Source organism: Lipotes vexillifer, unplaced genomic scaffold (assembly GCF_000442215.2).
Source record: "Lipotes vexillifer unplaced genomic scaffold, Lipotes_vexillifer_v1.1 scaffold110, whole genome shotgun sequence".
In the NCBI taxonomy this organism is placed as follows: Eukaryota; Metazoa; Chordata; class Mammalia; order Artiodactyla; family Lipotidae; genus Lipotes; species Lipotes vexillifer.
Window position 1 is genome coordinate 1543644 of NW_006791887.1, and position 12330 is coordinate 1555973.

Consider the following 12330-nt stretch of genomic DNA (forward strand, 5'->3'; position numbering starts at 1 on the left):
AGCAGGAATTCAAGAACAGTCCTGGGAAGGCATCACAGAGGCAGAGAAGCGGTAGACAAAGCAGGAAGTCACAGACACCAAGAGAGCTCTGGAACCCAGGCCCCTTCCTCCTCACCACAAAGCAGGCAGGACGCAGTAAGTGACAGCCACCAAGGAGCCAATGAACCAAAGATTTATTGAATGCCTAGCATGCCTACTGTGTTCAGTGACTGCAGTAAAGAACATTGGCATGATCCCTGCTCTTAGGAAGACCAACAATTAACTAAGCAGTTACTTAAAAGTGTAAAGAGTGTTGCCACAGGTGAAGAGTGGGCGTTATGGGGTTGCAGGGAGGAAGCATATGACCCAGAGGAGGGAGTAGGAGGCTCTCCCAGTGGAAGGGAAATTTAGGTCGAGAATACAAGACCGGCCAGATGAAGGAGCATCAAAGGAGGTTGGGGAAGGTTTTGGGCTAATGCTTGGACAAAGGCTTGCAGCTACGACAGTGTGTGATGTATAGAGGAATTCTATAAGGATGGGCTGCAGAGAAAGAAGGGAGAGTGGCACGAGATGGGCAGAGAGGGGCAGATGGCCTCATGGCCCACGTTAGGGAGTCTGACCTCGCCCCAGAGGGCCGTGGGGTGAAGGATTTAAGCGGAAGTGCTGTCTCCTCTTTGGAGGCAGGAATAAGGGAGCATGAGTAGAGGCGTGGTGAGCAATCAGACAGGCTGAGAGGTGATGGCAGCCTGAGCCAGGAAGGTGCAGTGGCGGTGGTGAGAGGAAGACAGTCAAACCGACAGACTTGGTGTCTTATTAGAGAGGAGAATGGAGAAGGAAGTGTCAGGGATGACCCCAGGCTCTGGCTAGAGCAGCACGATGGCCTGCGTGAGGCACATGAGAGAAGCTGCAGGCTTAGGCTGGAGAATGAGGGGTCCCCTTCTGGGTGTGGCGAGTTTGAGGAGCTCACTAGACAGCTAAGTGGTGGTGACCAGTAAGGAGGCTGCTGGTCATGTGGTCTTGTTTAGAGATACCCATTTTGAGGTCACCATGTCATAGATGGTCATCTGACCCATGGGCATAGATGAGAGAGCTCAAGGAAGGGTATAGAATGATAAAGGGCATCTAAGAAAACTAGCCTACAAACCAAGAAGCTAACAGCCAATGAGGTAATTACCTAAGTAATATGTGCTAACCAAGGAACTAAATATCTAATAACCCACCAACCAACCCTTTGACTCATCAACCTAGCAACTTAACCAACTAACTGATTCTCCTATTGACCAGCTCGTTTAATTATCTAATCAACCAACCAGCTGCAAACTATCCAACTAACCTCAAGCCAACCATTTGACTGGCTAACCAATATCTACCCATTTAACAAATGTTTGTTGAGCAGCTACTTATAAGTCAGGCCCAAGGGGTAAAAGTAAAAATCCAGTCTCTGCCCTTGGATGGCTTCATCCAGTGGAGGAGATGGATAACACCGTCAGAGCTAGGAGCCCCCGGGTGGGAGGCAAGGCCTGAAGAGACTTTGAAGAATGGGCAAGTGGTGGCCTAAAGTGGCTGGGAGGGAGTAGGGATGTGGGAGTGAGGATATCTTACATATTTTAGCAGATTGGTGGTTAGATGTGAGGTGTGGGGGACAAAATATCAAGGACAAGGCCTTGACTTCTGGCTTGAGCATCGGAGGAGAAGGGGATCCTTGACTGAGCTGAGGCCACAGGAAGTGGCGGGAGAGGAGTGGAGAAGGCTGTTTTCAGCTGGGACTGAGCTGTCTGCAGCACCAGTGAGTCTCTGGAAAAAGGGTCTAAAGCCCTATGAGAGTCCTGGGCAGAGACAGCGATGTCACTGGCACAGAAGGGACCCATTCATTCTCTCTATCCAAGAGCACACAAGCAGACCAACATTCATGCTCATGTGGAGCTGACAGGCAGAGATGAAATGTCCTAAGTAGGTCATCTGTGTGGTAGAAGGTAGTACATCCTACGGGAAAAGGTAGAGCAAGGAAAAGGGGGTGGGCAGTGACTGAGTAGGGCAGTCAGGGTGAGCTTCACTGAGAAGGTGGCATTTGAGAAAAGGCAGGGAGGACGGGACTTCCCTGGTGGCGCAGTGGTTAAGAATCCGCCTGCCAATGCAGGGGAAACGGGTTTGAGCCCTGGTCCGGGAAGATCCCACATGCCATGGGGCAACTAAGCCCGTGCACCACAACTACTGAGCCTGCGCTCTAGAGCCCGTGAGCCGCAACTACTGAGCCTGTGCGCCGCAAGTACTCAAGCCCTTGCACCTAGAGCCCATGCTCTGCAACAAGAGAAGCCACCGCAATGAGAAGCCCGTGCACCGCAAGTAAGAGTAGCCCCGCTGGCGGCAACTAGAGAAAGCCTACGCGCAGCAACGAAGACCCAAGCAGCCAATAAATAAATAAATAAATTTATTTATTTTAAAAACAAAAAAGACAGGAGGGGAGGGAGCGAGCCCTGTGGGGAACTGCAGAAAGAACGTTTCAGGCAGGGGGGATGGCCACTGAAGGACTCTGAGCATGTCTGAAGGAAAGGAGGGGAGAGTGTGGGCGGGGGGAAGGTCAGAGAGGAAACAGGCACTAGATAGGCAGGGCCTTGGCCATTGCAAGGACTTTGGCTTTTATTTCACCCCAAAGAGACCTGAGCCTGAGCGGGTGAGAGGTGGTGAGTTCAGTTCAATTGAGCACAACCTACACAGGGGCAGCTGGAACCCACTGCTCAACTCCTTGACCCTCATCTGGGTCTTTCTGAGCCTCCCCTCAGCCCAGGGCCTGGCCCACGCTTGGCTATGGGCACAGGTGGGAGAGATCCTTCTTCTGGGCCCCATGGGTTGGTACGGGGTGGAAAGGAAGGAGTCTGGGAGCATCAGCTACCATGAGGGAGAGGCTGAGAGAGGGGCAGGGAGGGCCCTGTGGGTGTGCTGGGCACAGGACGGAAGGGCTGGGGTAGGGGAATGGGTGGGATGCTTACCGCTTCTTCCTGTCGGCCTGAGTCATATTCTGTCTTTGAGATTTTGAGATGCTGTGGAGCCAGAGAGGGGTCACTAGGGCTGGGGGGCTCAGAACTTTGCCCCTCATTCTCATCAGACCTCAGCTCCCCCAGGGAAGAAGCCACAGGGACAGCTGCCGCCAGTGCCAACCCCTCAACCCAGCCGAGCTGGCAGGGATGGAGAAGGTGGGGTCGGTGTCTTCAGCCAATGGGGAGTGGCACTGAAGCCCCACGCCCTCACCCCTGCTGGCCCCTGGACTCGTGGCCCCCGGACCAGGCCCTGCGGAGGTCTTCCTGACCTTCCCAAGTCTGCAGCCCAGCTTTGGACAGTGGAGATGCCCACAGCCTCCCCCCAGCAGCTCCACACGTCACATATGCGGGTATTATTGTCTTCAGTCTAACCTCAAGCTCTCTTGCTGACTTAAACTGTGACTTTCCAGGGCCTTGTCTGCCTCCCCTTGCACACACACACACACACACACACACACACACACACACACACACGCAGGATGAGGTCCTGAAAGTTCATTTAGTCCTCACCCCCACCTCAGAACAAAATCTACCCTCTCACCTTTCCTGAAAATTCCCCCCTTTTAATCCCTATTTTCCTCACAAATGACAGCACAAAGGTAACCCTGGAGTTTCCCCATCCTGCATGCTCCCTTGTTCTCTAGCCCGCTTCCCTCTAACTGCAGCCTAAGTTCACATCCCTAACCCTGATGGCAGAAACCCTCTAGTCCCAGCCTCTCAGGAGGGGACTCCAGAGGGAGGAACCATTCCAGCAAAGCCAGAAATCCACCCATTACTCTGATCTGCATCCCTTCTGCTTTGGTCCCGTGTCGCCAGTCTCTACTCGCCCCCCGACTCCCACCCCCTAGGCTCTGCTGGCAGCCCAGCCCCACACATCCTCACAGTCTCTGCTGCACCACTGGGCCTCCCAGCAGTCAATTTACGGGTAAGGAAACTGAAGCCCAGAGAGGAAGTGTGATGCGCCCATATGACGCAGCAACTCAGGATTAAACCAGAACAGATATCCAGACCTTCAACTCCCAGCTGGGGTTCCTTCCCCAGACAGTCCCACGGTCACCTCTTCCCCGTGTGGTCTCCAGCAGTGGCACTCCCAGGCCTGGGTCCCAGGGGAGGCCCCCTGTCCCAGCCCTGCCTAGAACCCGACTCACTGCCCAGGTGCCTTATGCTTCCCAGCGTCTGCCTTGGGGGCCTCTCAGTCACAGCAGGTCTTGAGCTTGTTCCTCCGTGACTGTCTCAGGCTCCGCTGTCCCTGCGTCCCCAAGCTAGAACCCGCCTCTCGGCCCTCCTCGGGGTGGCCCGAGCACTGCTCTGCTCTGCTGTTCCAGGGAAGAGGTCAGTGGGGCAGGGGTTTGGCCCCGTCACCAAGTCCGGACACACTGCCCAAAATAGCATCCCTTCTCCTGCCAGCAGCGCCATGGAGACCAGGTTCTGAGGCAGCCTTTGTGAGGTCAGAGGTGCAACTCGGGTGGGCGCTCTGGGCCTCACGGTCCCTCAGGAAGGGCTTGTGCTCCAAGCCAAAGGTCCAGCCCAGAGCCAAAGGAAGCCCTCCCAGGGCCCCAGAGCTGGGGGAGGCTCCAGAGGCTCCTGAGTGCCCCAGCTGTGGGCAGAACTGCACAGAATGGGGATTGGAGGTGGAAAAGTCTGGAGATCAACAGCCAGGTGGAAGGGTTGGGGAGAAGACCCTGGGTCAGACCTAAGGAAGTGCCCATCCCGAAGAAAGAAAGAGAGACTCATGCCCAGGACTCAGGGGCCTCCCAGTCTGAGGGGAAGGAAGAGACATAAGCCATATTTGCAGGAAAGCCTCAGTCTAAGAGGGGAGGTAGAAAGCCAGGCCTGGTTCTCTGGAGGTTCTTAGTCTGGTGGGGAGGAGAAAGAGCCTGGGCCTCGTGCTCTGGGAGCCCCTGTCTGAGTGGGGGAAGGGGAACCCTAGGCCCCGCCCTGAGGAAGACGCCTCGCTTGGGAACAGCAAGCAAGGCATCTGGGAAGGAGCCAAGCTGGACCAGAATGTAAGGCTGCAGGTGGGGTGACCAAGGAGGGGTCAGGAGCAAACCAGGGCACCAGCTGCCATCTGAGAGGACTTCTGGAGCCAGGGAATGGCTGAGCCTCCAAAGATGAGCCAGTTTGGGATTTGAGCAGATGACCCAGTGCTGAGAAACAAGGGAGGGGTTGCTGGTCTGCAGAATGTAAGGAGACCCCCCAGGTGGAGTAGTGGGTGGTGGGCAGTGGGTCCAGAAGCTTCTGAGGCCTGCAGCCCCTCATTGTGGAGAGGTGGTATAGGGTCTAGTTGCAAAGCCAGCTCTGGTAATAGAACTGTCCTCTAGAGGGTGCCAATAGACCGGGTCAGGTCTGGAACTTGCATTGCCCACGTTCCCACTCCTACTTGCCCTCATTCCCCTCTGCAGACTGGAAGAGGGCTCAGGACGCTGAGTGCTGCTTCAGGGAGGTGGAGGGGCACCTGCCTTTATTCCTTTCCTTTGTGTGCTGTTGAGGCCACAGGACGAGGTAAGAGTCAAAAGTGAAGCTGGGGTCTTGGATGAGGTCAGAACTTGAGCAGAGCTGGATTGGGCTGGGATCAGGCTGGTGAGGGAGGGAAATGGGATCCATGTTGGAGTCAGGGATCCAGCGCTGGGCTCATTTACTGGGCTGTATGCTGAGGACCCAGAGGTAAAGCAGACACCCTCCTGCCTGTGTCTTGGGACAGACAGATAAACGGCAGGTGGTTCCAACAGAAAGGGGCGGGGGAAAAGGTGCGAAAGTGGCATGGGAGCGCAGGTGATGTCCAAGCATTGCCCATTTTTAAGCAAGAAGAGTCAAGTTTGCCTCCAGATAATGAGAATAAAATCCTCCCTTTTCCATACGTGCTTCGTGCTGCCACCTCTCCAGCAGTGAAACTCCATGATGAAACCCTGACATATCTCAATCAAGGCCAGTCTTATGAAATCCGAATGCTGGACAATAGGAAACCTGGAGAACTTCCAGAAATTAATGGCAAGTTGGTGAAGAGTATATTCTGTGTCGTGTTCCATGACAGACGGCTACAATACACTGAACATCAGTAGCTGGAGGGCTGGAGGTGGAACCGACCTGGAGATAGAATTCTTTTTTTTTTTTTTTTTTTGCGGTACGCGGGCCTCTCACTGTTGTGGCCTCTCCCGTTGTGGAGCACAGGCTCCGGACGCGCAGGCCCAGCGGCCATGGTTCACGGGCCCAGCCGCTCCGCGGCATGTGGGATCTTCCCGGACCGGGGCACGAACCCGTGTCCCCTGCATCGGCAGGCGGACTCTCAACCACTGCGCCACCAGGGGAGCCCTGAAGATAGAATTCTTGACGTAGATATCCCCATGTCTGTGGGTATAATCGATCCTAGGGCTAATCCAAACCAACTAAATACAGTGGAGTTCCTGTGGGATCCTGCAAAGAGGACGTCTGTGTTTATTCAAATGCATTGTATTAGCACAGAGTTCACTATGCGGAAACATGGTGGAGAGAAGGGAGTGCCATTTCAAGTACAAATCGATACCTTCAAGGAGAATGAGAACGGGGAATATACTGGGCACTTACACTCAGCCAGCTGCCAGATCAAAGTCTTCAAGCCCAAAGGTGCAGACAGAAAACAAAAAACAGACAGGGAGAAAATGGAGAAACGAACGCCTCATGAGAAGGAGAAATAGCAACCTTCCTATGAGACAACTATATACACAGAGTGTTCTCCACAGCCCGAGATCACGTATGTCAATAATTCCCCATCACCTGGCTTCAGCAGTTCCCATAGCAGTCTTTCTCTTGGGGAAGGAAATGGTCCACCAAGTCACCAGCCAGAGCTGCCCCCTCCAGTCACAGATAACCTCTTGCTGACAACCACACCTCAGGAGGCTCAGCAGTGGTTGCATGGAAACTGTTTTTCCACATTCACGAGGCTTTTTACAAACTTCTCAGGGGCAGATTTATTGAAACTAACTAGAGATGATGTGATTCAAATCTGTGGCCCTGCAGATGGAATCAGACTTTTTAATGCATTAAAAGCCTGGATGGTACGCCCAAGGCTAACCATTTATGTTTGTCAGGAATCCTTGAAGCTGAGGGAGCAGCGGCAACAGTAGCTGAAGCATGAGGTTGGAGACTCAAATGGTACTTTCTTCGTTTACCATGCCATCTGCCTAGAAGAACTGACAGCTGTTGAACTGACAGAAAAAATTGCTCAGCTTTTCAGCATTTCCCCTTGCCAGATCAGCCAGGTCCACAAGCAGGGGCCCACAGGAATCCATGTGCTCTTTAGTGATGAGATGATACAGAACTTTCAGGAAGAAGCCTGTTTTATTCTGGACACAATGAAAGAAACCAATGATAGCTATCATGTCGTACTGAAGTAGGTGTGGGGCACTCCATCCTCAGTGGCTGCTGCTGCTTTCACCTATTGGGAACTCCCCTCTTGAAGGGGATCTCAAATGGACCTTTGAAGGGCTGCAGGAACCTGACCCATCTGACTGTGTGTGGGCGGGTCCAGTCCTTGGAGGCAGAATCCCAGGCATCTGTGTTGGCCTAAGCTCTTAGGGGACCCACAGATTCCTGCCCAACATGCATTTCTGCAAGTATTTCTTATTTAAAATTTCTGGACCCTATTGTTGAATATCAATAGAAACTCCACAACACTTAGGGTGTGTGTAGGGCATAATGATGATGAGGATTGTGTGATGTTTAATGGAAAGATGTTAAATTTTGTGATATGGAGCCATGTAATTTTTTTTTTCTAACATAAAAGCAAATATCTATATTCATAAGACTAGATCCTCAATCTTTTTTGCCTCTGAAAACCTCATTAAAGAGAAATACGGAGAAAGAAGAAAATTCTTCTTTTGATTCCCCTGTAATTTTATGACTAATAGTAATTTTAGGTAACATTTATTGCACATTTAGTTGTGTCAGGCAGTGTGATAAATTCTTTTTTTTTTTTTTTTTTGCGGTACGCGGGCCTCTCACTTTTGTGGCCTCTCCCGTTGCGGAGCACAGGCTCCGGATGTGCAGGCTCAGCGGCCATGGCTCACGGGCCCAGCTGCTCTGCGGCATGTGGGATCTTCCTGGACCAGGGCACGAACCCGTGTCCCCTGCATCGGCAGGCAGACTCTCAACCACTGCGCCACCAGGGAAGCCCAGTGTGATAAATTCTTTAAGTGGATTATCTTGTTATAAATCCTCTTAATAGCCCTATATGAAGTAGGTAATAATGATTCCTAATTGAAGATGAGGAAATGGAGACAGAGAGTAGCCGAGGAGCTTGCTGAGTAACAGGAAGCTAGCAGCTAGTGACACTGAAATGCAAACCCAGGCCGTCTTACTCTTATTAACTGCCATCCGTGACTGCCACCCTTGTAGTCCTCTGTGCTTGCCATCGTTTCTTACTGTGGCTCTTCTGGTGAATTGGATGTAACACTGAGCGAGAACTGAGGAATTAACACCAAAAGGGACAAACCACACCTAAAAATTGATGAACAAATCAAGACCTACAAAAAAATGAAAACATAGACACTTTCAAAGCATCATCAGTTACCAGATTCACAGAATTTGAGGTGGTGAAAACTAGGGATTATCTGTAACTCCCCAAATTCACTGTTCTTGAATGACCTTCTCAAACTATTTATTAATGAGTTAGACTAACCTCTGCTTTCTGTTTCCCCTCTCTGCATCTTCTCTTGGTATAGAAAGTTCTTTTACTCATGCAGCGTTCTTTTATATAAGCTTTACAAGAAATTCATTCCCATCCCGTTTGCATTCTTACCATATACTTTAGTTCTTCCTGATTGTGATTGTGTGCTCTTGTGTGTGTGCATGTGTAAGGCTATGGGTCTTTTTTTCACGTGCAAAGTTTTATCCAGAAATCCCTCTACATGTTATGCTGAGGTGAAAAATGATAATGTTCAAAAGATTCTGTATTGGATTTGGATCTGTGTGTGTGTGTATTTTTAAAGCATTTGATAAAGTTTAAGTGATTTTATACAGAGATTTTCGTTCATTAAAATCAAGCTTCAAAAAAAAAAAAAAAACGGCAGGTGACTTAGGATACACTGTGTTAAGGTAGAGGGGATACAGGAACAGCTAAGCCAGCCTGGAGGTGGGCAAGAATCTTCCAGAAGAGATGACATGGGCACTGAGTCCTCTAAAATGAGAAAGGGAGGATGGGGTGGTAGTGGTCTTTTTGTTTTGTTTTGTTTTGTTTTTTATTTATTTTATTTCTGGCTGCTTTGGGTCTTCGTTGCTGCACGCGGGCTTTTCTTTGGTTGCGGAGAGAGAGGACTACTCTGTTGCAGTGCACTGGCTTCTCGTTGTGGTGGCTTCTCTTGTTGCGGAGCACAGGCTCTAGGCAAGTGGGCTTCAGTAGCTGTGGCTCGTGGGCTCAGTAGTTATGGCTCATAGGCTCAGTAGTTGTGGCACACGGGCTCAGTAGTTGTGGCTCACGGGCTTAGATGCTCCGCGGCATGTGGGATCTTCCAGGGCCAGGGCTCAAACTCTTGTCCCCTGCATTGGCAGGCGGATTCTTAACCACTGCGCCACCAGGGAAGCCCTGGTAGTGGTTATTTTAAGTCATTTGAAGCCCAGTGGGATTGTGAGAAAACCTAATATGTTCTAGGGACTGTCAGCGGTTTGCACAGGGCTGGAGAAATGGGCAGGGACAGACCATGAAGAGCTTTGTCTGCCAGGACACAGAGGCAGACTTTATCCCAAGAGCCTGAGGAGCCCTTGAAAGGTGCTAAGCAAAGAGAAGAATGAAGTAGTCAGTCTGGGGTCCTTGAGGCCTCAGAGCGCCCAGCAGGCAGGGGCGTGATTGGGCCCAGGCTCAGGCTGGAGAAAGAGAACAGATGTCAGCCCCTGGGCATCCGCCACAGGAGTCGATGGGCTCGCCAGGAAGCACAAGGGTGTGGGGCAAGGGATGGGGGCAGGATTCTGGGGACAGGAGGGTGACTGAGAAGGAGCAGTGAGGATAGAGATAGAAACCCAGACACCAGGCTGCCAAGAGGACACTGGAAGCTCGGGGAGGCTGTGGCCCCAGAGGTGCGTGCTGAGGAGAGGCCAGCCTTGGTGAACTGGCGGGATGGAGGACGGTCACAGCACTGAAGAAGTGGAGGCTGAGGCGGCAGAAAGTTCAACCGTGGGGAGAAGACAGGCAGCAAGAGGGTCAGCGAGGCTGGGCACTAGGGTCAGAGGTGGGTCTAGACAGAGCCTGGGGGGATCTCCAGGGCCAAGGGGGATGGTGCAGGCAGACAGGGAATACCCGGGGTCCTGTCTGCACAGGGTGGGCTCTGAGTAGGGCCGCCAAATAAAACGCAAAGATGTTCAGTTTTGAATTTGAATTTCAGAGAAACAATATATGCAATATTTGGGACATACTTATGCTAAAATATTACCCATTGTTTACAAACAAAAAAGGAAAAACAAACAAACAAAAAATTACCCATAGTTTCTCTGAAATTCAAATTTAACCAAGTATCCTAGCTCTGGCTTCAGTGAAGACCCCACCAGATGCCTTGCACATTTACCTGGGTTTGAGTCCCAGCTGGGCATCAGATTCACTGCCTAACCCTGGCTCAGTCCCTGCCTCTGAGCCTCTGTTTCCCTACCTGTGAAATGGGGTTGGAGGGTATGCAGTCCTCTCACCTCACTACTTTTGGCATCTAGAAAGGATCCAGGAAAAGGTTTACAAAGGCAGCAGCAGACCATTAACTCAAAAACTAATTTGGTTGAAACGATAAATCAGTTGAAATGAATTGGTAATATTAGTGTGCTACAGGGCAATTTTTGCAGACTCTGATGTATCTTTAGGCATTTGGTCCCTCTTTCAGAAGTCATTCAGTTTTCTTACTTTAATTTTGCCTGCAATACACTTCTTTTGCTAGTAAATAGGTTGGAAAAAACCCAGTGCTCATCAACCTCCCCTTTCTTACTCACTACACTAAAAATCTTTTAATGTGATCTAGTGATTGGGGACATTAATGTTCAACCTAACTGAAAATTTAAATGTTTATGAACACATAGCCAAACAAGTCAAGCAGATATAATTGTCCATCATTGGAGTGGAAAGTTTTAAAAAATGGAAAAAAAATCTCAGATTCTTTTCTTTTATTTCTTCTATTACCTAAAATAGAAATAAGCAAAAAGAGCATTTTCCCTCCATGACAACAACTACAAAAATTCTGGTAAGTTTCTTTCTAATCCTTTCTTTTATGTATACACATACACACATTCTCCTCCCCCGCCCCGCACTTCGTCAACAATAAGTAGAATGAAACTCCTATAAATTTTTGTAAAGAACTATTTTCCACTCAAACATTAAGAATATCTCTTCCATGCCAGTAGGTCCACATCCATGTCATATATGTGGCTGTACAGCATAGAATTGTCTCCAATTTTAAATGTAACTAACTCTTTTCTATTATAAATAGCATGGGGCAGACACAATTGGCTGAAACCCAGTTAGGAATAAAATTGCAAACAGAAATTTAAAAAAATCAGAATAAAGAAAAATGCCCAGATACACTAAAACTTCTCTGAACTTCCCTCAAATGCCCCGCAAAGTATCAATGTGTAAAAAATGAATCATTTCAACTATTTATTTCCACTAACATGCCATTTGATTAACTTATTTATCATGTAAACTGGCTTTCAGTCAAATTGTTTTCCACTTGGGATTTTCCAGACTTTTTTTTTCTTAAGAAGTTTTTTTTGGGCCACGCCATGCAACATACAGGATCTTAGTTCCCCAACCAGGGATCGAAGCCATGCCCCCTGCAGTGGAAGCATGGAGCCACAGAGTCCATATAACTCAGGCACTGTGGTATCAATCAGTAAGAAATGAGCAGCTCTGGTTGAAGGAGCAGGGAGCGGGGTGGGAGAGCAGTGCCTGTACCTGGACAAACCCTGGTGTCTCTGAAATCACCTGACACCTTGAAAATTCTCAGACTACTCAAAAAAGAAAAGACCCTTAATCCTCACCCAGGTAAGTGTTCCCTTTCAAACTCAAGTAGGGAAACTGAGATTCAGAGCAAGGTAGCAACTTACCCAAGATGACCCAGAACTAGAACATCCAGATCTGCCCAGGAGGCCAGGGACCCAAGCTAGGAGAACTGGGGGCTAGGTGGCTGGGCTGGCAAGGGCTGGGGGCACAGGCAGGACCCAGGATGGTCTTTAACCCTGACACACTCCAATGACCAGACCCTCCCCCGAGCCCAGGCTCTCATCCTTCCTTCTCAGAGTCATACGTGGGCCTCCAGGAAAGAGTGGACAGAGACCGAGGCAGACAGGGTCAGGAGATACCACCACTTGCCCA

At 50.1% G+C, this 12330-nt stretch overlaps 2 protein-coding genes across 2 annotated transcripts in view; one reads left to right on the forward strand and one right to left on the reverse strand.

Annotated features, from left to right (window-relative positions):
* The window catches only part of AQP7 (aquaporin 7), a 12860-nt gene extending 9868 nt beyond the window's left edge, over positions 1 to 2992 (reverse strand). The window contains 1 exon segment of the mRNA XM_007464949.1: positions 2967 to 2992. Coding sequence (XP_007465011.1) covers positions 2967 to 2992 — 26 coding nt within the window.
* Positions 2993 to 3161: 169 nt separating this feature from the next.
* Positions 3162 to 7384, forward strand: LOC103089650 (alpha-globin transcription factor CP2-like). Its single transcript, XM_082931354.1, is given in 4 exon segments — positions 3162 to 3170; positions 3863 to 3939; positions 5716 to 6135; positions 6334 to 7384. Coding segments are annotated over 4 exon segments (1557 nt in total).
* Positions 7385 to 12330: the final 4946 nt, after the last annotated feature.